Genomic DNA, 26355 nt, shown 5'->3' with positions numbered 1-26355 from the left:
GTTTATGTTATGTGTGTGTGTTTATGTTATGTGTGTGTGTTTATGTTATGTGTGTGTGTTTATGTTATGTGTGTGTGTTTATGTTATGTATGTGTGTTTATGTTATGTGTGTGTGTTTATGTTATGTGTGTGTGTTTATGTTATGTGTGTGTGTTTATGTTATGTGTGTGTGTTTATGTTATGTGTGTGTGTTTATGTTATGTGTGTGTGTTTATGTTATGTGTGTGTGTTTATGTTATGTGTGTGTGTTTATGTTATGTGTGTGTGTTTATGTTATGTGTGTGTGTTTATGTTATGTGTGTGTGTTTATGCTATGTGTGTGTGTTTATGTTATGTGTGTGTGTTTATGTTATGTGTGTGTGTTTATGTTATGTGTGTGTGTTTATGTTATGTGTGTGTGTTTATGTTATGTGTGTGTGTTTATGTTATGTGTGTGTGTTTATGTTATGTCTGTGTGTTTATGTTATGTGTGTGTGTTTATGTTATGTGTGTGTGTTTATGTTATGTGTGTGTGTTTATGTTATGTGTGTGTGTTTATGTTATGTGTGTGTGTTTATGTTATGTGTGTGTGTTTATGCTATGTGTGTGTGTTTATGTTATGTGTGTGTGTTTATGTTATGTGTGTGTGTTTATGTTATGTGTGTGTGTTTATGTTATGTGTGTGTGTTTATGTTATGTGTGTGTGTTTATGTTATGTGTGTGTGTTTATGTTATGTGTGTGTGTTTATGTTATGTGTGTGTGTTTATGTTATGTGTGTGTGTTTATGCTATGTGTGTGTGTTTATGTTATGTGTGTGTGTTTATGCTATCTGTGTGTGTTTATGTTATGTGTGTGTGTTTATATTATGTGTGTGTGTTTATGTTATGTGTGTGTGTTTATGTTATGTGTGTGTGTTTATGTTATGTGTGTGTGTTTATGTTATGTGTGTGTGTTTATGTTATGTGTGTGTGTTTATGTTATGTGTGTGTGTTTATGTTATGTGTGTGTGTTTATGTTATGTGTGTGTGTTTATGCTATGTGTGTGTGTTTATGTTATGTGTGTGTGTTTATGTTATGTGTGTGTGTTTATGTTATGTGTGTGTGTTTATGCTATGTGTGTGTGTTTATGCTATGTGTGTGTGTTTATGTTATGTGTGTGTGTTTATGTTATGTGTGTGTGTTTATGTTATGTGTGTGTGTTTATGTTATGTGTGTGTGTTTATGTTATGTGTGTGTGTTTATGTTATGTGTGTGTGTTTATGTTATGTGTGTGTGTTTATGTTATGTGTGTGTGTTTATGTTATGTGTGTGTGTTTATGTTATGTGTGTGTGTTTATGCTATGTGTGTGTGTTTATGTTATGTGTGTGTGTTTATGTTATGTGTGTGTGTTTATGTTATGTGTGTGTGTTTATGTTATGTGTGTGTGTTTATGTTATGTGTGTGTGTTTATGTTATGTGTGTGTGTTTATGTTATGTGTGTGTGTTTATGCTATGTGTGTGTGTTTATGTTATGTGTGTGTGTTTATGTTATGTGTGTGTGTTTATGTTATGTGTGTGTGTTTATGTTATGTGTGTGTGTTTATGTTATGTGTGTGTGTTTATGTTATGTGTGTGTGTTTATGTTATGTGTGTGTGTTTATGTTATGTGTGTGTGTTTATGTTATGTGTGTGTGTTTATGTTATGTGTGTGTGTTTATGCTATGTGTGTGTGTTTATGTTATGTGTGTGTGTTTATGTTATGTGTGTGTGTTTATGTTATGTGTGTGTGCGCATTCGACAAAATTATAACTCATGTATAATAACACTTGAAAAATTATCAATTGTTGTTTATGCTTTTACTAATTCAAATAACCTGCTCTTTCCTTGATGCACAAAGCAATATAATCTCTACTCATGAATTCTGTGGGTTTTACAAATTTATGTATTTATAAAATTTATGTAAAAAATACATATTTATGTTAACTTTGCTTTGGAATTCACCGCACATGTTCAACTGGATGAAAAATCACTTGACAGCGGTTTGGGAATTATATGAAGGATCCTCGGCCAACAACTTGTAAGTAATCTCAGCCTACAACAAGAGGACTGTACACAACCACTCAGCAATCAGGAAGACCCGAAAATGGTGGCCCACAGTTCAATAGGACAACATGGCACTTCCCATTGAACAGCACGATTATAATGGACGCAACGTGGCAGAGATCAAAGCCTTGTTTTTTGCATTCAAAGTCGAGGCTCCTGGAGGAATTATAACATAGAATGCATCAGGACACAACGGAACAAAAGGAACACCAACCTCAGGGTTGAAGGAAAAAAATAGAGAGAGACTTGTAGAAAAGGGATGTGAGAAAGAATGAGGCGGGCTGGGGGAGAACAGATGGACAGGACAAGATGGATACAGAAGGAAACTCTCAGGAAGGAAAAACTGGAAACCCTGAAAGATGTGGGTTTTGGGAGGGTTCATCGGGGTTTATTAGATTATGCTTGCGGATGGGGGATGACATGACATGGTGATGAACAGCTGTCTTGAAGACCTTGGCGGAAGAGCGAGATTGACAAGACTGAGGAGGTTAGTTCCACAAGCAGGTAAAAAGAGGAACAAATGAGTGGAGATCGGCTGTGAGTTTGGATTTTGGGAGTTTCATCAGAGGATACCTGTGGGGTTGAGGAGGCGAGGAGGCAGAGCACGGAGAGAGAGCAGGGGATGCAAAACCAGAAAGGAGAAGGTAGAAGACAGACAGACCCATGATCAACCTATCTGCAATGTGGAATTGATATGGTCTCATATGATAGACTCACCTTCATCACGAGAGATTCCAAAAGTCCTGAAGTCTTTGGTTTCCATGGCGTCAAGCTGAGTGACGCAGGGGTGCCAGCCCAGACGGGGAGCTATACTCCATGATGGAGATATGTCGACCTGTTAGCTTGACTTCGACTGTGGGAAAGTGTTGGAGACATGAATTACGGAACGGATAGGGAAACATTAGAATAAATACAAACTAATTAAAGACACTCACCGTGGATTCACCAAAAGGAGATCATGTTTTACAAAGTTATCGGTTTTCTACGAAGTTGTTTTTGATTTGGGGGATGAGAGAAGTACGGTTGAGGTTGTCGATATTGACTTTCACAAGGCATTCGATAAGTTTGTTAACCAAAGGTGCCGCTTGTGGAGTGCCTGGGCAGACAGCTCACTGGATTGTAAACTGGCATGGTGATCGGAAGCAAAGAGTGGCTGTGGGTCGGGGTATGCCTGGCTGGGACGTCGTAAGTATTGTGTTACCTCAGGGATCAGTACTGGGTCCATTATCTATACTTCTAGCAGAGAGCCGTGAAAATTCCATGAAATAAAAATGCGATTTCAAGTCCTCAATTCCTCCCCATCCCGCCCTGTCTCAAACCCAAAGACCTCAACCTCTGCCTCCCAACCCCAAGTTTTCAACCTCCACCTCCCAACTCCAAGTCCTCACCCTCCCCCTCCCAACCCCAAGTTTTCAACCTCCACCTCCCAACTCCAAGTCCTCACCCTCCTCTTCCCAACTCCAAGTCCTCACCGTCCCCCTCCCAACCCAAAGTTTTCAACCTCCACCTCCCAACCCTAAGTCCTCACCCTCCTCATCCCAAACCCAAGTTCTCAACCTCCACCTCCCAACCCCAAGTCCTCGCCCTCCTCCTCCCAACCCCAAGTTCTCAACCTCCACCTCCCAAACCCAAGTCCTCCCCCTCCCCCTCCCAACGCTAAAGTGTTCATCCCCTCCCCACTCCAAGCCCTCAAACTCCTTCCCCACACTTCATGGTATTCTGTCTAGCTCACAAATGCGCGAGATGCGAAAAATATATGTGACCATGAGCAGGTCATGGCCCATCATGGTCGCCTGTCCAACTCACAATCCCGCGAGATATGGAGAAAGGACATGTGACAATAAACGACCAAAAAGCAATGATCTTCTTCCTGATTCATATGCACACATTGTTAAAAGTAAGTAATGACCTAGCTTGGACAAATTTCTGATGACATGGGCTTAATCACTACTTGAGAGAATGCCAAATACCCATTTGGGCGGACTATAAATTAACAGACCGAGGCCTCGATCGCTGAGGCTGATCTTCACAAGGCCCATAAAATTCCTTTAAAATATTGCTTTGGTAGTTTTACAATTAAGGGAAAACTTGTAGGGAAGGCATGGCGATTGTGAATATGGCAAACCGAGACGCCTTTGACTTCGCATCGTAGTAAACAACAACATGGTGGCCATAAGATTTTTCATGAAATAAGAAATCGTGGGTGGAGTCATGTGAACTGTCCAACCAATGGCTGCAACGGAATGTTACAGACAGACAGGCAGACAAGCGCACGGACAAACAAGCATATTATTAAGATAAGAGAGACGTCTGTCTGTGTTTCACCATTTTTCTCAGAAATGTCCAAACGGATATTCGTCAAACTTTCAGAGGTTCATTACCTCCGCCACCAAAGTTGGATGGAGGTTATGTTTTCAGCCCTGTCTGTCTGTTTGTCCGTTTGTCTGTCTGTCCGTTTGTGAACAAAATATCTCAAAAAGTTCTGGACGGATGCGGACGAAATTTGGCAGAGATGTAGCGTTTGTGACAAGGACGAAATGATGAGATTTTGGTGAAGATCCGGATTCGGCTACTAGAATTTTTAAAGTGATTCTTCACCATTGGGAGATCGGGCCAAAGACGATACATAGCAGGATATCTCAAAAAGTTGTGGACGGATTTGGACAAAACTTGTTGGACCGGTTGTGTGTGTGACAAGGAAGAATCGATTCAATTTTGGTGAAGATCCAGATCCGGATCCGGCTAGTAGAATTTTTAAATAGATTCTTCTCCATTGGGAGATAGGGACAACCAGGTGGAGGTATGCTCTCGACCGAGTGTCGTTCTCGTTAGTGAGTGCGTTAAATAAAACATAAAAAGTCACATAAAAAGTTTGATTTTTGGGGATTTAAAGAAATCACTCTATCGTGCTATGCCTTTGTACCTAGGTGGAAGGTGGACATAGTTTGAGGGTAAAGAAGATGGGGGTATGCTGGGGCATGACTGGGGTCGCCCATAATCATCACCGAAACACGAATGCAGGCAACAACAGCAGAATCACACAAAACGCTGCTAATCACCCTCGGCAGAGGAGAAGCTATTGCATTTGAGCCCGTTTGCTTGTCTGTCTGTTTGTTTGTTTGTCTGTCTGTTTGTTTGTCTGTCTGTTTGTCCGCACAGATTAAATATGATTTTCTTTGCAACTGTTTGTCCGATTGACAGGAAATTTTCACCAAAGGTGCAACTCCACCTGTATAATTTTTTGAATGAAAATTATATCATATGTCACGTGGTATGGGCGCCATCTTGAAAAGACTTTGCACCTCTATATCTCCGAAAGCGCTGCATAGAAAAACTTGAGACATGGCTCATTGTAAAGAATTCTCCATGAAGGCCATGAGCAGGTCTGAGCTTTCATTCAGTTTCATTCCATTAAAAGAGTGCAACTTATCTTCGCTTGAATACATTTTAGAAACATATTTTCTCATCAACATAAAAAGTTCGCATCATGAATTTTGGCCAACACTAAGTATTTGCCGTTAATTATAATTAGCACTATTTTCTTATAGCGTATCCGCTTGTGGGGCAGTGAGTTGGTCGCGCGGTGTAGTAGTCTTGACGCTCCGCCAATCATCAGCCAGTATTCTCACAAAAAGCACTATTTATTCAGCAATGGCGGCCTCCATGGAAATGGTGTATTGCGACGATGTCTAAGAAAAGGCGCCAAAAATCGGAACAACTGTGTGTCATGTGCGTATCATCTGTTAAGAAACGAGATATTCGTACCTTGACACAGATTCGATGGGATAAGAACCGTGAATATATAATAGAATCGGAAGGTTGACGTGTGTGTGTGTGTGTGTGTGTGTGTGTGTGTGTGTGTGTGTGTGTGTGTGTGTGTGTGTGTGTGTGTGTGTGTGTGTGTGTGTGTGTGTGTGTGTGTGTGTGTGTGTGTGTGTGTGTGTGTGTGTATATATATATATATATATATATATATATATATATATATATATATATTGCATTCAGGAAGTATTCAGCCCCCTTCACTTTTTTCACATTTTGTTATGTTGCAGCCTTATGCTGAAATAGTTTAAATTCATTTTTTCCCTCATCAATCTACACTTAATACCCCATAATGACAAAGAGAAAACAGGATTTTAGAAAGTTTGGCAAATTTATTAAAAAGAAAAAACTGAAATATCACATTGACATAAGTATTCAAACCCTTTGCTTTGACACTTGAAATTTAGCTCAGGTTGAGATGTTTCTACACCTTGATTGGAGTCCACCTGTGGTAAATTCAATTGATTGGACATGATTTGGAAAGGCACACACCTGTCTATATAAGGTCTCACAGCTGACGATGCATATCAGAGCAAAAACCAAGCCATGAGGTCGAAGGAATTGCCTGCAGAGCTCAGACAGGATTGTGTCGAGGCACAGATCTGGGGAAGCCTACAAAAAATTTTCTGCTGCATTGAAGGTTCCCAAGAGCACAGTGGCCTCCATAATTCTTAAATGGAAGAAGTTTGGAACAACCAGGACTCTTCCTAGAGCTGGCCGCCCGGCCAAACAGAGCAATCGGGGGAGAAGGGCCTTGGTAAGAGAGGTGACCAAGAACCCGAGGGTCACTCTGGCTGAGCTCCAGAGATCCTGTGTGGAGATGGGAGAAACTTCCAGAAGGACGACCATCACTGCAACACTCCACCGATCTGGGCTTTATGGCAGAGTGGCCAGATGGAAGCCTCTCCTCAGTGAAAGACACATGAAAACCCGCTAGGAGTTTGCAAAAAAGCAACTAAAGGACTCTCAGACTGTGAGAAACAAGATTCTGTGGGCTTTCATGTGTCTTTCACTGAGGAGAGGCTTCCATCTGGCCACTCTGCCATAAAGCCCAGATCGGTGGAGTGTTGCAGTGATGGTTGTTTGTTTGTTTCCAAATTGCATCCTCGTCCTACACTCATCGCTCTGTGCACTTGGTTGAGTTCCATCAGTTCGCTCCATCCCTCTCTTCTCGGCAGGTACATTCTCGGGAGGTACATTCTCGGGAGGTACATTCTCGGGATCCATTGGTTTTTGTAAAACATTTTGTGGATGGCAAGGAGTTTTCTTGTTTGATGTCTAACCTGATGATTTCTGATTGGGGCCAGTTTATTATTCTGCAGCTATATTGGAACACTGGTACAGCGAGCTGGTTTATGGCTTTGATTTTGTTTCTTGGAGAGAGGTGTGTTTTCAGGATAAACTTCGTTCTATGTAGGTATTCTTTGGCGATTGTTTTGCGCATTTGTTTGTGACATATTTGGTGGCCCTCTTCTACTCCGAGGTATTTGTATGATGCTTCGTTTTCTAACTGCTGTATTGTTGTTTCAAGGTCAATTTTTATGTTTTTTTTTTGGGGGGGTTTACCTTGTACAAATGTGCACTTGGCGCACTTGTCTAGTCCAAATTACATTTGAATATCCTTGGAAAACCGTTTTACTCGTTTTAGTTGTGTTGATTTTTTGTCATTTGGCGAGAAGAGTTTTAAATCAAACATGTATAGTAGATGTATCACCTTTCCTATTTCTTTGGATGTTCTTCTATTGGTTGTTTGGGTGTATCTGTGTCCAGACAAAACTGTTCATTGTAAAATGTTCATGTTCATTGATGAGGTTACTTAGTGGGTCCAGAGCCAGACAAAACAGAAGGGAGGAAAGACTGTCTCCCTGGAAGATTCCACGCTGTATCTTCACATCTGGTATGTGTGTGTGAGGCATGCCCTGATGCTTTTGGCTTAGGCCACCAGAAACCCAATATGGCTGCCATATTATTTCGTCTGGGTGGCATGGCATGGCCAATTTGGCCATGGTGGGTGGAGTCAAGTGACTAATGTCAGTGGGGTCCAATAGCTGTCTGACCAATGAGTGCACATTTCAAAAATCGACACCCAACAATAACTACTACTACTACTACAACTACAACGAGTGCTACTACTCCAACAATAATAACAACAAAACAACAACAAGAAGAACAACTAGAATGGCACTCAGTAGAGAGCATACCTCTGCCTGGTTGTCCATATCACTCAATGGTGAAGAATCACTCAAAAAATTAAATAATTCTCATATCCGAATCCATACTCAGATCTTCACCAAAATCGAATCATTTCGTCCTTGTCACATACGCCACATCACTGACAAATTTCGTCCGAATCCGTCCACAACTTTTTGAGATATTTTGTTCACAAACAGAAAGACAGACAGGCAGGGGTGAAAACATAACCTCCATCCACCTTTGGTGGTGGAGGTAACAACAACAATAACCACCACCACCACCACGACGTGCTGAGTAGGTTTGCAGGTTTGAGCTGCAATTATCCGTCTCGTAAAATAATAAAAGTATCGACACCGTCGTTGTGGTGATGTGAAGGGGATAAGCACAAAACCCTTTGATTGGACGATTGTTGCCGAAGCGTGGCCAATCAGTGTCATCCTTTCCGCTCACTCGTATGTTGGGCTGTCCGGCTGTGAACGTAACAAGTGCGAGCTTGCAGGTCTTATGGGAATAATGATAGGATTTTATTGAATGTTAATTTTGATACGAAGGCAGTAGTATTTTATTTCTATATTAAATTTTTGTTTCTCGTCGGATATGATAATTAATCTATTATATTTCTTACCTGGAGTAACTTTAGACAGCGCCGTAATGGGCGCTGTAAGGAGGTTTGTCTGCTGACTGAGCTGGTCTCCCTACAGTTTCGTTTACAGCCGATTAAAATACAGCTAAATCTGAGTAAACAATTAAGTTAACGTACGTGCTTGACATACAAATAATATAATTACTTTTGTGAATATTATAAGAAAATTTATTCTGTAATGTCCCACTGTTATACTTATATTTTGTTGCAGCGTTGTGTCTGGTTGAAAATGTATTGTTGTTGAGGTAGTGCGATGGCGTCGTTTGGCGCGCGGGATGCGCGAGAGCGGATCGAGCGTGAGATCGAGGAGATCGAAAGCGCGCTTCTGGAGCGAGGGGTGGACCTCCCTCAAAGTGATGATGAAGTCTCCACAGCGTCGGACGCGACCGCTGACAGCCTGTGCGTCCCTGCTGCTGATGGTGACCAGGGAGGACCTGGTACGTACTGTATCTTTACGTTTACCTGTATTACCATTCTAATTTGAAATGCCTTTAGAGTGTAGACGCATCGCTGTTAAAAACATCCACTTTCTTTCGACAGCGCAAGATTCTTCCCCATGCTTAGAATTAGATGGCGAACAAACGTCATTACATGGAAGTGCAGCACAGGTGAATGTTACCTCAGCTGTTTCAGTGGGCCATCTTTTTGATACCTTCACGGTACACAAGCCGCTTCTGATACTCCTGATGCTACTCCGCAGATCGTCAGCAGTGATGAGGAAGATGATGGTACAGACGAGTTGCCGGAGGACCTCCAGACCTGCCTCTCCCTTAACTTGCTGTATCAGGAGCTATTGCAAGAGCGATTGCAGTGTGTGGATCACCTTATAGCACAGAATGAGGAACAGCAGGTGTGATTCTTCACCATTGGGAGAACGGGCCAAAAACGATACATATCAGGATATCGCAAAAAGTTTTGGACAGATTTGGACGAAACTTGGTGGACCGGTTGGGTGTCTGACAAGGACAAATATATTCGATTTTGGTGAAGATCTGAATATGGATATGGATATGAGAATTATTTAATTTTCTAAGTGATTCTTCATCATTGGGAGAACGGGCTAAAAACGATATATATCAGGATGTCGCGAAAAGTTTTGGACAGATTTGGACGAAACTTGGTGGACCGGTTGGGTGTCTGACAAGGACAAATATATTCGATTTTGGTGAAGATCTGAATATGGATTTGGATATGAATGAATGAATGATCGTTTTAAGGCCATTTTCCCCGCTAGAGCGGGGTTAGCCTTGCGGGCCCCATGACAATCATGGTTCCCTGTTTGAGGCAATGTTTTTATGGCCGGATGCCCTTCCTGACGCCAACCCTTGGTCACGCTCCTGCGATGCGCAGGGATACGGTGTACCTATTCTAAATCGGGGTACACACCGTGATCATTCATCCCAGCAAGCTGGTACTCAATTTGCCGACCTCGGAAGGATGACAGGCTGCGTCAACCCCCCTTGGCATTAATTCAGCGATCGACCGGGATTCGAACCCAGGATCCGAGGATCCCAAGCCGGCACCCTAACCGCTAAGCCAACACCAGGCTCAAATATGGATTTGGATTTGGATATGAGAATTATTAAATTTTCTAAGTGATTCTTCACCATTAGGAGTTAGGGCTAAAACCAACATATAGCAGGATATCTCAAAAAGTTATTGGGGGCTGTTTAGATGAATATTGGCTGGCCATAGAAGCACTTTGACATCACTCTGCCTACGGATCAAAGAGGCTGTGATGATCGTGAAAGAGTAATTTCACAAGACGAGCCAAGAATTGGGAATTTTGGCTTTGGTACCAGCAAATCTGAGTCTACTCTTTTTCAAAGGTGCTTTTTAATCCCCTTGTGTACAAATGGACAGGACAGCCAGCTTAATGCCTTCTTTGAAAGGAGGTTGTACATATAACAGTAGATCACCACTCGATCACGTGGTTGCATTCCACCAGACAGTGTGAATGGCCAAAGCGTGATTCAGATGTGATGGAAACTAATGGGAATAACAGGGTTCAGTTCCATGTATTTCCACATGTGCAAGGAGACGTCTAAATTTGATGTCAAAGAAGACGGACACACTCCTAGTTCTGAGGTCGACGTAGCGATAAAAATGAACATTACAGTTTACACTTTTAATCGTTTGATAGAACAACTTGTTAAAAATTTGAAAAAGATTCAGTGAGGGTAAAGAAGAAGAAGAAGAAGAAGAATCAGTTTGTAGAACAAGGCACTTTGCTTTCTTGCATACAACAACAACAACATGCATTTTAAAGGCCATTTTCCCTGCTAGAGCGGGGGTTAGCCTTGCGGTCCCCATGACAATCTTCTCCATTTTGCCCTATTTTCTGCATCTCTCCTTGTTAACCCCCTTGCCCACATTTCTTCTTCCACCATCTTTAGCCAAGTCTTTCTCGGTCTACCCCGTCCTCTGCTTCCTTCTACATTCATTTCCATCACTCTTCTCAACCAGTCACTTTCATCCTTCCTCAACACATGACCAAACCATCTCAACCTGTTCCTCTTCACAGCATCAATCACAGGCTCTATTCCCATCATCTTTCGCAATTCATCATTTGTCTTCCTCTCTCTCAACGATACTCCACACATCCACCGAACCATTCGCATTTCCACCCTTTCCAGTGGTTTTAAAGCTTTCTTGCATACACACTATTATAATTGGCATGGCACTTTGCTGGATAGTACAGAATGATGAACCAAAATTAAAAGTGCTAGAAGGCATGTGTGGAGTGTCCTGTGTGTTTCCAGGCACCTTGGCTGGTCCACGTTCAAAAAATTCAGAGCTTGCCCTCGAATGTCTACTCTGCTACACACCATAAAGATCAAGGGTTTATAACGCAACACGACATTATTACTCGACACATTATAAGTGATGTCACATTGAATTGAACATCAACAGAAAGACGAATCGCTCGGATAATTGTGATGGTGTTGGAATATTTGGTGAAGTTGACTTGTTCCCATAAATCTGGTTTTTGATGAGTAATGCATGCAAGGCTTGGTGTTGGCTTAGCGGTTAGGGTGCCGGCTTGGGATCCTAGGATCCTGGGTTCGAATCCCGGTCGATCGCTGAATTATATGCCAAGGGGGGTTGACGCAGCCTGTCATCCTTCCGAGGTCGGCAAATTGAGTACCAGCTTGCTGGGATGAATGATCCCGGTGTGTACCCCGATTTAGAATAGGTACACCGTATCCCTGCGCATCATAAGAGCGTGACCAAGGGTTGGCGTCAGGAAGGGCATCCGGCCATAAAAACATTGCCTCAAACAGGGAACCATGATTGTCATGGGGCCCGCAAGGCTAACCCCCGCTCTAGTGGGGAACATGGTTTTAAAACGATCATTCATTCATTCATTTTGATCCCTGGTGTTGGGCTAGCGGCTAGGGTGCCGGCTTAGGATCCAAGGATCCTGGGTTCGAATCCCGGTCGATCGCTGAATTAACGCCAGGGGGGTTGACTCAGCCTGTCATCCTTCCGAGGTCGGCTAATTGAGTACCAGTTCACTGGTAATTCCCTGTTTGTCGTTAAAGGCGGCAAAAAGGGTTGGCGTCAGGAAGGGCATCCGGCCTTAAAACATTGCTTCAAATAGGGGACCGAAAAACAACAACAACCACGGTTCCCGAAAAAGGCCAACCCCCGCTTTGCGGGGAAAAATGGCCTCTAAAGGTGGTTTTATTTATTTATTATTCATTCATTCATTCATTCAATGCATGCAAGGCTTACCTGTGCTCGTTTATGCTTCAAATCTCTGAAATTCCACTATGAAGTTCTCACACTGATAGGTGTGTGTGTGTGTGTGTGTGTGTGTGTGTGTGTGTGTGTGTGTGTGTGTGTGTGTGTGTGTGTGTGTGTGTGTGTGTGTGTGTGTGTGTGTGTGTGTGTGTGTGTGTGTGTGTGTGTGTGTGTGTGTGTGTGTGTGTGTGTGTGTGTGTGTGTGTGTGTGCGCGCGTGTGCATGTCTTGTAACAGGTGCACGTGTAAACACTAGAATAACTTTGTGTCGTTGACAAGAAATCACTACATACAACCTCAACATACGATCTTTACAAAACATATAATACTTGATTGCTCCCGTTAAAAAAAAAACTGCAGGCAGTGTATAAGCACAAGACTTTATCGTGGCATTAAGGCCAATTATATCTGATTTGAAATTTTCAATGTAATTTTTTTTTAAAATTTACTCATGGCTTTTAATGCCATGATGCATTTTTTGGGATGGAGGGGCCTTGTTTTTGTTTATATTCCTGCTCAAAAGGGAAAACTCATACTTATTTTTGTGATAATTTTCAGGAAGCTATTGAGAAGGAAATTGATGGTGATGTTCCATCTTCAAGTGAAAAAACGAAACTTCATCCAATGGGTTGTTTCCAGAGATCTTATTTCCAAGATCCGCATACTGGAGAGGTATGGCAATCATCAATCACATATGTGCATATACACAAAAAGTGTAAAGCACATCTCACCAAAAATGTAACTGTGGGTAATTTGAAGATCTTGAAAATTGCACCCACTATCCAATGAGATAAATTGTTTTTGCACTTTTTTCAGCCTGCTACTTCCTGATGTTACTCGAATATGTGCACACAAATTGGCAGGCTGTGCACTATTGTCTTTTGTGATCAACTTAAAATGTAGTTCTTTGAATACTTTTCCCTTCCTTAATTTCCTCCTTCAAACAGGGACCTCCTTCAAATCCAGAGACACAGGAGAAAGCATCAATGGGCTCGAAAACATTCAAGGAATACTCTTTGCGGAAATGTAAGTCTAACGTATACCTTCAATGTGTTTGCAATGACAGGCATCCACTCTAGTTAAAAAGAATGAAGTCAGGATTTTCAGTAGAAAATGTTTTTACGATTGCATCCACATCTTTTGCAACATGCTGTTCTATTCAGCCCAATTATGCTGTTTATGCTATCTACAATAATAAAATAAGAAAATGTGTCAGTCATTGTCTTCTCCATAATTCCAAAACCATGAAACCTAATGGCCTGAATCGTTGTATGCATACTCGGGGAACTCCTAGGGAGTGCATGAAATGAATGAAAACGGAGTGTTTGGGTAAATTTAAACACCCATCTTGATGATTATATTAAAGGCTTACCTTTATGAAAGGCATATCCTTTAGGCCATCAGCCAGACCCCCAAAATAGGGTCCATTGGTACCAAAATGAGGGAGTAAGCCTAATATTGATTTTTGGATAGGTCTTTACCCCTAGAATATGAAAATATGTGATAGCAAATTCAACCATGTAGCTAAATGGGTGTTATCACTTCATTTTCAAAATGGCCGCCAAAATGCATGTTTTTCTATTAAAAACACCATGTTTCATATTCTTGTAGGAATTTGTAACAAATAGCATTGCGTTTTGAGATGTTTAAGACTTTACAACTCTCTTAAAGTATGAAATACATCATCTGAACTTTAATCCAAGAAGATAGAATCCAATATGGTGCCCAATTTCACAAAATGGCTGCCATCATAGCAACAACTTTATGCACAAAATATGCACGAAAATAACTGGCATTCAGTAGATTTGCAAGTATACACATGGAAAAAAGTATCGCACCACCACGTATTTTCGACATAGTGGAAAGGTATCAATGAATTTTTGCACCTTTTCGTTGTGGTGTAGGGTAATCTTGTGCAACATTTTGTCCAGATGTTGGAACGCAATGAAGAGAACAAAATTGGGTGACACATTCCTGTTTAATGTGATTGTAACAAGGCCATTCGCAAAAGGGCGTTTTTGGTCCAAAATCATGCTTGACAAAAGTTTCAGTGTAAACCAATAATGCAACATGTTACAGGGGCCAAAAACTAAAGTTTGGTGCCAAATCAATAGATGACCATCAATAGCCTCTGTAAGCACCGCCACAGTCTATCGAGTGTAACCACCATTAGCTTGGATCACTGCCACAACACGTCTTCTCATTGATTGAACGAGACGTTGAATCTGGCGCTGTGGCAGTCTGTTCCATTCTTCATGCAAAGCCTGCTCAAGTTCATGCAAGTTCTGTACAGGAGGTTCCCTCCGACGTACTCGGATACCCAGAAAATCCCATACATGCTCGATTGGGTTAAGATCTGGGCTTCTTGCTGGCCATGGTAGTGTGGTGACTGCTTCTTGCTGAAGGAAATCAATAACTGCACGGGCTCTATGGGGTCTGGCGTTGTCGTCCATGAAGATAGGCCTGGTTAGCAATGGGTGATCATCAAAATGAGGAACAACAATTCTGTTCAAGATTTCTTCTCGATACCGTTCACCATTAAGATTGCCTCTAACTGTCACAAGCTCCAACTTAGTCATGGGACAGACATCCCCATATCATTATGGAGCCTCCACCAAACGGAACCTGCTCCATAATGTGTCTTTGAGCACGTGCTCTTCCATCAGTATGGAATAACAGAAAGCGACTTTCGTCAGACCAATGCACTTTCCTCCAGTTGGCTAAGTTCCATCGTCTCCGTGCTCGACACCACTCCAACCGAGCTTGCTTGTGCTGTCTTGTAAGCAGTGGACGTCTGATAGGTCTCCGAGCGTAATACCCAGCAGAATGCAGGCGATTCCGAAGAGTCTTCAGCGAGAATCGTCGATTAGGTAACCACGCTCTCTTAAGGGCATTGCTTGTTGCAAACGGACGAAGTCTAACCAGTCTGGAAAGAGCTCTATCCTCTCTTTGGGTGGTACAGCGAGGTCTTCCTGTACGAGGCCTGTCCTTCACATCATTTGTTTGTTGATACTTTCTTATCAAACGACTAATACTGGTATGGTGATGTCCCAATTGGTTAGCAATCTGTCTCATGGAATTGCCAGCAGTCCACATACCAATGGCCTGCCATCTTTCAGCTGTTGTTAGCTGCGGAGGTCCCATTTTGACGTGCTGTTTGAGATGAAGTTTCAACACAACTTTATCTTTCAATTTTACCGGTGGAATGACTTCTCCCTATACCTGTGTTTAGAGCATGCTGAAGCTAACAGTTGAATATATAGCCACAATGTTAGTTGAAGAGTGACTGACCCTCAGTGGAGCTGTAGAGAGATGCGAGTCTTGGAGTCTTAGCCTATACTGAGTTTTGGTCTAGTTCACCTCAGTTCACATTTCTTTGTGTATTGTGCATGAGGTTTGAGCAAGCATTCAACAATTGCTTAGTAATCCTCATCGTCCTCATCCTCATCTTCATCTTCATCTGTATCTGGTTGATTGATATCATCATCTGAAGGTCGATTATTGCAGTCCTTCAGCTTACACATATCGGTGCACATGAGTCCATTTACCAAGCATACGCAGCGTGGTACCTCACACTTTCGCGTACACTTGCAAGCGAGAAGATCCAACATAGCGTCAGGTGCGGGCTGACCATCCATCCAGTCAACTCTAAGTTCATCTTTCCCTTCAACCTTTACAGTCTTCCATCCCTTTCCGACAGGACTTGGGACTTTGGGATCCTTCTCCAAGCATCTTCTCCATATTGCAGCTTGATAGTTTGCCCTCTGTGCATGTTTGACAAGGCAGTCCCTGCATGGTGGAAGCTGATAACTCTCCATCTCGCCTTTCTTTGCACAGAACAGATGATATCTGAGAGTATTCACCTCGGTGGATAGAGTCTTGGGTGCATAGATGCGGCATGTGAAGGCCTCTAACTGGTCCATGAGCTCTGGAGAGAGATTCCAATCTTGACCTACTTGGAGGAACATCTCTGTTACATCTCTGTCAGTGGTTGCTCGTTGCTCGTTGCTCCGACCACCGTTCCTACAGAAAAAAAAGCAAACAAAACGACAACGTTAAATTCTGTATGTAAAGTGGTGGCCATTTTGGACGCCATATTGGATTTATAGTTCTCATGAATATCTAATGACATTTAGAAAGTTGTAAAATCATTTCTAACCCCTAAAACCAGGTATAAGATACCCAAATTTGGGGTATAGGGTGAATAGTGAAAAAAACACTACATTGACCATTGATATTTTGAGAAATTTGGCGGCCATTTTGAAAATGGGTGATAACACACATTTAGCAACATCGTTGAATTTGCTATCACGTATTTTCTTATTCTAGAGGTAAAAACTGTTGTGAAAATCAACCAAATCCACAACTCGTCCCTTAGATAGGTTTAATTTCAATAAGATCGTGACATCATCCTGTAAAATACACCATGCAATATATATGTCAGGATCAAGGCATCATATGAGAAAGATTGGATATATCAGTCAATGCAAGCAAGCCTAGAATATAAGTGGGTACGTACCATTCAATTCTACATGTCATTGTATAAAGTCGCAGGAGTGGCCTCGAGTCGCGGACGTCCCGAGGTCTTATAGACACCGCCCAGTGGTTTAAGTGAGCGTCACACCTGGGTTCAACTTTGATCCATTTTCACCACATTCTCCCCGCCGTTAGAATTATGCTGCCACTAGGCAGGAAGCGAGCGCGCGTCAGCATTAATGGGTAGAGGAAGTCATTATATCATTATTGGGGTGTCAAAGAAATATTCCTATTGATTCTTGTCTTTGCGCCATTGTGTTATGTTTCGCACACTGTCAAAGTGTCTTCAGGGCTTCCTGGAAAGCGCTATACGAAACAAATCCATTATCAGTAGTACAGGTCAGTCGGTCCATCCGTAGCGGTCAGTGTGGCAAATTACCCTGCCAGCCCAGATTCGGAAACTACCGGGTACGACGTCCCTAAACCCGGAGTCCCCTGCTTCGGAGTAGCCGCTGGAGGCAGGTGTCGGAGGGGCACCTCAGTGCCCTCACCGCTTCAGGCAGGGGTGTATCAGGCGAAGGGAGGGACGGCGGATGTTCTCTAGGCACACTCATAGCCTGGTTAGCAAACATGTCCGATACTGGCAGACGATGAGCCTGTGGGTCACAATAGTCTAGTCTCACAGGCCTATGTGCTGGATAAGGTGTACCTTTTCGATATGCAACTCATTACATAAGGTGTACTTTGCATGTAAGGTGTACCTTGTCGAAGAGCGAATGTCCATTCGTCGCAATGCAACGCATTTCAGGCAGATGTGTTGATGTGGAAGATGTGTAAATCAGTAAGCCTCTTTACAGTAAGCTGTAACAGTAAGTAAGATTACATGACAGGAGGCCATGACAGTGTAAGTCAATTACAGTAAGTCTGTACCGGCCTAGGAGTTGTAACAGTAAGTAAGATTACATGACAGGAGGCCATTACAGTAAGTCCATTACAGTAAGTCTGTACCTGCCTTGGCTCCCAAGGGTACATGGTCGATCCACGTTAGATCCACGTCATGGAATTGCCGAGGGAGAGAACCGACGAGAGCCATAACGAGAGTTACTCGATACCCCGGAGTCCCCCGTTTTGAAATCACGAGACTCGAGCGCCCTCTGACGGCAGCGCGTACGAATTACAAGCTCCGGCAAATAGTTTTACAAGCAAAACGTTTGCCACGAGTGCCCTCCGAAGGCTGCCCGAACGACCGGCATGGCAGATTACGACGACGCACAAAACGACCGAAATGCGCCTTCCCAGCGAAGCGCCCAGAATCTCCCGACCTGCAGCACAGCGCGCAGAGGATCGGAGAAGATCGGCTATACCGGCTACCGGCTACCGAGAGAACGTCCCGGATGGATTGTCCATCCATGGCCCGTTCGGCTATACCGGCTACCGAGAGAACGGGATTGTCCATCCAGGGCCCGTTCGGCTATACCACCGGCTGTACCGGCGACCGAGAGAACGTCCCGGATGGATTGTCCATCCATGGCCCGTTCGGCTATACCGGCTACCGAGAGAACGGGATTGTCCATCCATGGCCCGTTCGGCTATACCGGCTACCGAGAGACGTCCCGGATGGATTGTATCCATGGCCCGTCCTATTGACTATGCGGCGATACCGGCTATACCGGCTACCGTCCCGGAGGGATTGTCCCGGATGGATTGAGAAAACGTCGAGATCGAGAAATGGAAAACGTCCCGGAGGGATCGGCCATCCATGATGGTCCATCCATGGCCCGTCCTATCGACATACCGAGAGGATATACCGAGAGGATGGCCCAGATGGATGGATCGACATACCGAGAGGAAGGCCCGGATGGATGGATCGACATACCGAGAGGATGGTCCGGATGGATGGACCATCATCTCACCCCCTCACTCATCCTTCCCTTTCACCCCCCCTGTTGTGAAGTGTGAGATAGCAGCCGCGCACCGCGCACCGAAGTCGAGCGACCTTCACAGTCTGGGTCAGAGGGAACGCAATCAGGCAGCGGCCGGGCGAGGCGTCTCGCAGTCTCGAAATGTGTGGAGGCGAGCCAAGAGACCAGTCCTAGAAGCAACAAGCCCAGAGTCAAGGGCGATCCGGCGGGCCGGTGCCCACGTGGCTTGCTCAGGAGACGAGGGAGTCGGGCGCAACGCTCAATGTTACCGTGTCGTGGGGGTCACCGTGCACCCCCAAATGCCCCGTGCCTTATCGATTAACGGCATAAATCCTCGATGTTGGCTAGTCGCCCTCGAAGGCCGCCACGTTATGACACGCACGTTCGGGCAGGGGCGGTCAGGTTGAGTATTTCTGCTATCTGTAGAGGTACCCAGGTAGACGAACTCAGGTAGACGTACTCTGATGACGCTAGCGCGGGAAGCAGTTAATGGCGCTGTAGAGCAAACGCGTGATTTAGTCGATGACGTCATCAATTGGTTCGGGCGCGTGCGGGCGGGTTTGACGGCGAGTTCCAGCTGAGCGGTATCCCCAGACGGAGTAAAGTAGCACACCGAAATCTATAGTCTCGCGTCCATTGGGCAGCAGCATTCGAGCGGGCTCGAGATTGGTGTACGGAATACGAACCCGGCCGACGAGTGAAATGTCTTATCTAGGGGGCACCGCGTACGAGGGAAACCGAAAGTTGAGCTCGGCCCTTGAACCAGTGCGGCTTTGCCGAGTCGAGAGGGCGAGCACGCCGAGTCGAGAGGGCGAGCACGCCGAGTCGAGTGGGCGCGCATGCTTGGCAGCGATAAACTGCACGACCTGAAGTAGCATCTCGTTTGTTTAGCTGTCGGGTCAAAGGATCGAATACATATCACGACCTGAAGTAGCGTCTCGTTTGTTTAGCTGTCGGGTCAAAGGATCGAATACATATCACGACCTGAAGTAGCGTCTCGTTTGTTTAGCTGTCGGGTCAAAGGATCGAATACATATCACGACCTGAAGTAGCGTCTCGTTTGTTTAGCTTTCGGGCCGTGTTTTGTCCGGAGTTTTAGACATAGTTAGTCATATAGAATACACATGATATACGATCATCTATCATAAGCATGAGCCCGAGTGTCGTGAAAGGCTATGAAGGTCCCGCTCGACGTCCTTAGAAACTCATCCGTGCTGCGGCGAGTCCTCGTATGGTGCCAAGCGAGCCTCCATTGAGGTGATTCCAGGCAGCGGAGTTCGCCGGCCTCGTTGAGTAGCCACATGTAGGTGGGATTTTGACGAGCCGCGATCAGAATCGCCGGCCTCGCAGAGTGGTGCCCGCGAAGGGCGCAGTGCGCGATTTGCGCGTAGGAGGTGATTCCACCGAGCAGCGATTGATCGGGTTGTGCCCGCGATGGGGCAGCGCGCGATTCGCGCGTAGGAGGTGATTCCGACGTGCAGCGATTGGAATCGCCGGCCTCGCAGAGTGGTGCCTGCGTTGGGCGCAGCGTGTCTTCGCGTGGGAGGAGGTGATTCCGACGTGCAGCGATTGGAATCGCCGGCCTCGCAGAGTGGTGCCCGCGTTGGGCGCAGCGTGGCTTCGTGTAGGAGGAGGTGATTCCGAGCAGCGATCGGAATCGTAGGCCTCACAGAGTAGTGCACGCGACGGGTGCAGCGCGCGCGATTCGCGCGGGGAGGTGCTTCCGAGCAGCGTTCGGTCGGGCACAGAGTAGTGCACGCGACGGGTGCAGCGTGCGGCGTCGTGTAGGAGGAGGTGATTCCGAGCAGCGATCGGAATCGTAGGCCTCACAGAGCAGTGCACGCGACGGGTGCCGCGCGCGCGATTCGCGCGTGGAGGTGCTTCCGAGCGCGGCATGACAGTCAAGGGTGTCGTGAACACTCGCGTGGACATCTCATCTCGGGCCGAGGCACGCAAATCAGTTGGTCGGGTAGGCCGTCGGCTCCAAGCGGGTCCGTCGTTCCGACAGGGTTTCGGCCGCAGGACGTTGCCCAGTAGCATCGTTCTCCAGGCGTCTTGCCGGAGTCCGTCATGCCTGCTCCGGCGTTCGGGCCTCAGGAGAGCAGTTCGCCTTTTGATGACGCGGTCCCGCAAAAGGCTTGCGAGGTCCCCATCGCATCCGGTCCTTTCGAGGCAGACCGGCAGCGAGAGTAGTCGGAGCTCCGTAGCTGGAGCTAGCTCGACGGGTCCTCCGCCGGTCATTCTTCTCCGAGGTGGGCCTCGCAGGAGCGCGGAGAATGTCGGGAACGCTCGTCTGTGATTCGCGTTCATCCGGCCATCGCCAGACTCGTGTCCCGCCATTCCCGAAGATCATTATTGAAATTAAGTGTTGTGAAAATCAACCAAATCCACAACTCGTCCCTTAGATAGGTTTAATTTCAATAAGATCGTGACATCATCCTGTAAAATACACCATGCAATATATATGTCAGGATCAAGGCATCATATGAGAAAGATTGGATATATCAGTCAATGCAAGCAAGCCTAGAATATAAGTGGGTACATACCATTCAATTCTACATGTCATTGTATAAAGTCGCTGATCCCTGGTGTTGGGCTAGCGGCTAGGGTGCCGGCTTAGGATCCTAGGATCCTGGGTTCGAATCTCGGTCGATCGCCGAATTAATGCCAGGGGGGTTGACTCAGCCTGTCATCCTTCCGAGGTCGGCTAATTGAGTACCAGTTCACTGGTAATTCCCTGTTTGTCGTTGAAGGCGGCAAAAAGGGTTGGCGTCAGGAAGGGCATCCGGCCGTAAAACATTGCTTCAAAAAGGGGACCAAAAAACAACAACTACCACGGTCCCCGAAAAGGCCAACCCCCGCTTTGCGGGGAAAAATGGCCTCTAAACGGTGGTTTATTGTATAAAGTCGCAGGAGTGGCTTCGAGTCGCGGACGTCCCGAGGTCTTATAGACACCGCCCAGTGGTTTAAGTGAGCGTCACACCTGGGTTCAACTTTGATCCATTTTCACCACAAAAACCTTGTCAAAAATCATTATTAGCCTTACTCCCTCAATTTGGTACCGGTTGACCCCCCTAGCTGATAGCCTACTTGTTGAGCCCAACTTCAACTCGCAGGAGTCTTTCGGTACTCGTTTGAGTACTTTGAGAACGCAAATTGAGTACTCGTCATTTTCTTTCGGCCTATTCAAATGTGAATTACCTTGGAACCATGATGTACTCTCATGGACTAATTAAAGTTTATAATTGAAACCCGTCTTCAGATTTGAGAATTGGAGCTGGTGGATTAAATAACAGTCAAAATCTCGAGTGAAATCTGAAAAAAAAAAAAAAGAGAAAAGAAAGTCGGACTGTTGGTCCAATGGACCAAATTTTCATTGGCCTTCACAGCCTTGTAACATTGGATTGGATCAGAGTGGGGGAGTGTGGGGGATTATCAGTTTGTTATCATTATTGCCAAATTATACTAATTATTATTGTTGTTAATATTATTAGTATTAATTAATGCTTTGTTACAATGTTATCATTGTTTTTGTTATTTATTTTGTAATTGGAATGCCATGCCATGGAAGGACCTGTTAAACTGCTCTGTACACCTTACCATGCCGCGTGTTTAGAAACATGGGAATTCTTCCGGATTCTTTGGAGTTAATTAGCTTTATCAACTCAGGAGATCATAATGATCACTTCGGTGTATCATTTTCCACATCAGACAGTTCCAATAGAACTCCACTTAAAAACAAGCCACACACACACACACACACACACACACACACACACACACACACACACACACACACACACACACACACACACACACACACACACACACACACACACACACACACACACACACACACACCTCATCCATTTATAGTAGATTACCGAGTCTTGCACCTCATCCATTTATAGTAGATTACTGAGTCTTATAACTGAGTGTTCAACCCTATCTATTTATGGAGGGCTATGCTCCCAACTTCTCCATATTCAGTGAAGCAACGGGTGATTGTGACCTTACTCCTCTAAGCTCCCAAGGTTAATCGTGACGAAACTTTATAGGATCACGTTAAACAGGCATTCTCGCAATTAATAACTTGTAAACACACGAGACACCACATGTCGCCATTTCTGAGGGAGATCCATATATACAATGCTTTATTTTATGTAAAAAGCCCAATTTCTTTTCAAATATCAGCTCAGATACCGATAATAATTGTTGAGATGTGAGCTTTGATCATCAAATATGGTATCAGATGTGAAAACAACTGTTAATTGTGACATTACAACAATTGGTAAGATTGGCGAAGGAATCGCTGGACCTCGCAAACCTCGCTTATTATTTAAAACTCAAAAATAGTACAAGCACACCGACACATCATTTTAAAGTTAATTGTACTGCTTATTTAATGACCTGTCACTCAAGGGTGAAAGAAGACGTAGATAAACGAGAACGGCACTCTTCGACGTCACGACGTCCACTGATATGCCTCTGCCCACATTATTACATCATTACAATACTTGTACCAAGTTTGATTTAAATCCATTCAGCTGTTCTCAAGTTATCACATTTTACCTGGCATGACCTTTGACCTTTTACCTCTTGATTTTTACGTTTACCTCTTCGTTTTACCTCTTGATTTACCTCATGTTTACGTCATTATACATACCTGCACCCAGTTTTAATTTCAATCCCTTCAGCTCTTCATAAGTTTTCGCATTTTTACATGACATGACCTCTGACCTTTGGCCTTTGATCTTGAGACACCAAAATCTAATCATTTAATCTCTACATCATGATACATATCTGTATCAAGTTTGAATTGGATCCCTTTAGCTGTTCTCAAGTTATAGACCTATTACAGACTTTGACCTTTGACCTCTTGACTGCAAAATCGAATCGGTTCATCTTTACATCATTCTACATAACTGTACCAAATTTGGTCAGAATCCCATCACTGGTTCACAAGTTGTCGCAGTAACAGGACTTTTACATAACATTACCTCTGACCGTTGGCATTTGACCTCATGACCCCAAAATCTAATCAGTTCCTCTTTACCTCATCATACATACCTGCACCAAGTTTGACTAAGATTCCTTCAGCCGTTCTCAAGTTACCGCGGTAACGAAAACCTATCACGGACGGCCGAACGGACAACCTGAAAACATAATGTCTCCGGCGACTTCGTCGGTGGAGGCATAAAAAAAGGTTACCACCTTAGCTAACTTATCGAAATATACACCCTGTGAAAATTTTAAAGCAAGCGATTTTGATCCATATTCCTAAACTCTGACAACAAAACATTTCGAATATCTTTTTCACATGGCCATCTATATGGGGGTTGCTCTATAGTTGAAATACCAAACAATTTGTATGCTCTGACACCCAGCACATTTGCAAAATTTGGTGGAGATTGTTTAGGGAATGTGGAATTGTGTGGAAATCAAAGAATACTTTTCACATAGACACGTACACAGACACGCGCGCACGCAGACACGCGCACGCAGACACACAGGCACGCACACAGGCACTCGCGCACGCAGACACGCACACACACAGGCACGCACACACACAGGCACGCGCACAGGCATGCACAGACGCACACACACGTGGACAGACGCACACACACGTGGACAGACGCACACACACGTGGACAGACGCACATACACGTGGACAGACGCACACGCACACGTGGACAGACGCACACGCACACGTGGACAGACGCACACGCACACGTGGACAGACGCACACACACGTGGACAGACGCACACACACGTGGACAGACGCACACACACGTGGACAGACGCACACGCACACGTGGACAGACGCACACGCACACGTGGACAGACGCACACGCACACGTGGACAGACGCACACGCACACGTGGACAGACGCCCACGCACACGTGGACAGACGCCCACGCACACGTGGACAGACGCGCACGCACACGTGGACAGACGCGCACGCACACGTGGACAGACGCGCACGCACACGTGGACAGACGCGCACGCACACGTGGACAGACGCGCACGCACACGTGGACAGACGCGCACGCACACGTGGACAGACGCGCACGCACACGTGGACAGACGCGCACGCACACGTGGACAGACGCGCACGCACACGTGGACAGACGCGCACGCACACGTGGACAGACGCGCACGCACACGTGGACAGACGCGCACGCACACGTGGACAGACGCGCGCGCACACGTGGACAGACGCGCGCGCACACGTGGACAGACGCGCGCGCACACGTGGACAGACGCGCGCGCACACGTGGACAGACGCGCGCGCACACGTGGACAGACGCGCGCGCACACGTGGACAGACGCGCGCGCACACGTGGACAGACGCGCGCGCACACGTGGACAGACGCGCGCGCACACGTGGACAGACGCGCGCGCACACGTGGACAGACGCGCGCGCACACGTGGACAGACGCGCGCGCACACGTGGACAGACGCGCGCGCACACGTGGACAGACGCGCGCGCACACGTGGACAGACGCGCGCGCACACGTGGACAGACGCGCGCGCACACGTGGACAGACGCGCGCGCACACGTGGACAGACGCGCGCGCACACGTGGACAGACGCGCGCGCACACGTGGACAGACGCGCGCGCACACGTGGACAGACGCGCGCGCACACGTGGACAGACGCGCGCGCACACGTGGACAGACGCGCGCGCACACGTGGACAGACGCGCGCGCACACGTGGACAGACGCGCGCGCACACGTGGACAGACGCGCGCGCACACGTGGACAGACGCGCGCGCACACGTGGACAGACGCGCGCGCACACGTGGACAGACGCGCGCGCACACGTGGACAGACGCGCGCGCACACGTGGACAGACGCGCGCGCACACGTGGACAGACGCGCGCGCACACGTGGACAGACGCGCGCGCACACGTGGACAGACGCGCGCGCACACGTGGACAGACGCGCGCGCACACGTGGACAGACGCGCGCGCACACGTGGACAGACGCGCGCGCACACGTGGACAGACGCGCGCGCACACGTGGACAGACGCGCACGCACACCCACACGGACGCACACGCACACGTGGACAGACGCGCACGCACACGCACACGCACACAGACGCACACGCACACAGACGCACACGCACACAGACGCACACGCACACAGACGCACACGCACACAGACGCACACGCACACAGACGCACACGCACACAGACGCACACGCACACAGACGCACACGCACACAGACGCACACGCACACAGACGCACACGCACACAGACGCACACGCACACAGACGCACACGCACACAGACGCACACGCACACAGACGCACACGCACACAGACGCACACGCACACAGACGCACACGCACACAGACGCACACGCACACAGACGCACACGCACACAGACGCACACGCACACAGACGCACACGCACACAGACGCACACGCACACAGACGCACACGCACACAGACGCACACATACACATACACATACACAGACATA

General features: G+C 46.1%; 3 protein-coding genes across 9 annotated transcripts in view; 1 reads left to right on the top strand and 2 right to left on the bottom strand.

The window, feature by feature from the left end:
• Positions 1–26355, bottom strand: part of ICE1 (interactor of little elongation complex ELL subunit 1) — a 524149-nt gene that overhangs the window by 231268 nt on the left and 266526 nt on the right. The window lies entirely within an intron of this gene.
• The window catches only part of AHCY (adenosylhomocysteinase), a gene marked incomplete at its 3' end in the record, with an annotated part of 390713 nt that overhangs the window by 319862 nt on the left and 44496 nt on the right, over positions 1–26355 (bottom strand).
• SNAPC4 (small nuclear RNA activating complex polypeptide 4) overlaps positions 8882–26355 on the top strand; it is a 179504-nt gene continuing 162030 nt past the window's right edge. For all 6 annotated transcript variants that reach the window (XR_010986396.2, XM_068131218.2, XM_068131220.2 and 3 more), the window contains exons 1-5: positions 8882–9158; positions 9262–9329; positions 9422–9571; positions 13026–13139; positions 13415–13493. Coding sequence is in view for 5 of the 6 variants with exons in the window: in XM_068131218.2 (XP_067987319.2) it covers positions 8975–9158; positions 9262–9329; positions 9422–9571; positions 13026–13139; positions 13415–13493 (595 nt within the window). In the remaining variant the exon portion in view is untranslated. The remainder of the gene's footprint in view (positions 9159–9261; positions 9330–9421; positions 9572–13025; positions 13140–13414; positions 13494–26355) is intronic.

This window comes from Myxine glutinosa, chromosome 11 (genome assembly GCF_964187855.1).
Source record: "Myxine glutinosa chromosome 11, kmMyxGlut1.1, whole genome shotgun sequence".
Lineage (NCBI taxonomy): Eukaryota > Metazoa > Chordata > Myxini > Myxiniformes > Myxinidae > Myxine > Myxine glutinosa.
This window is presented reverse-complemented; position numbering and strand designations above follow the sequence as displayed.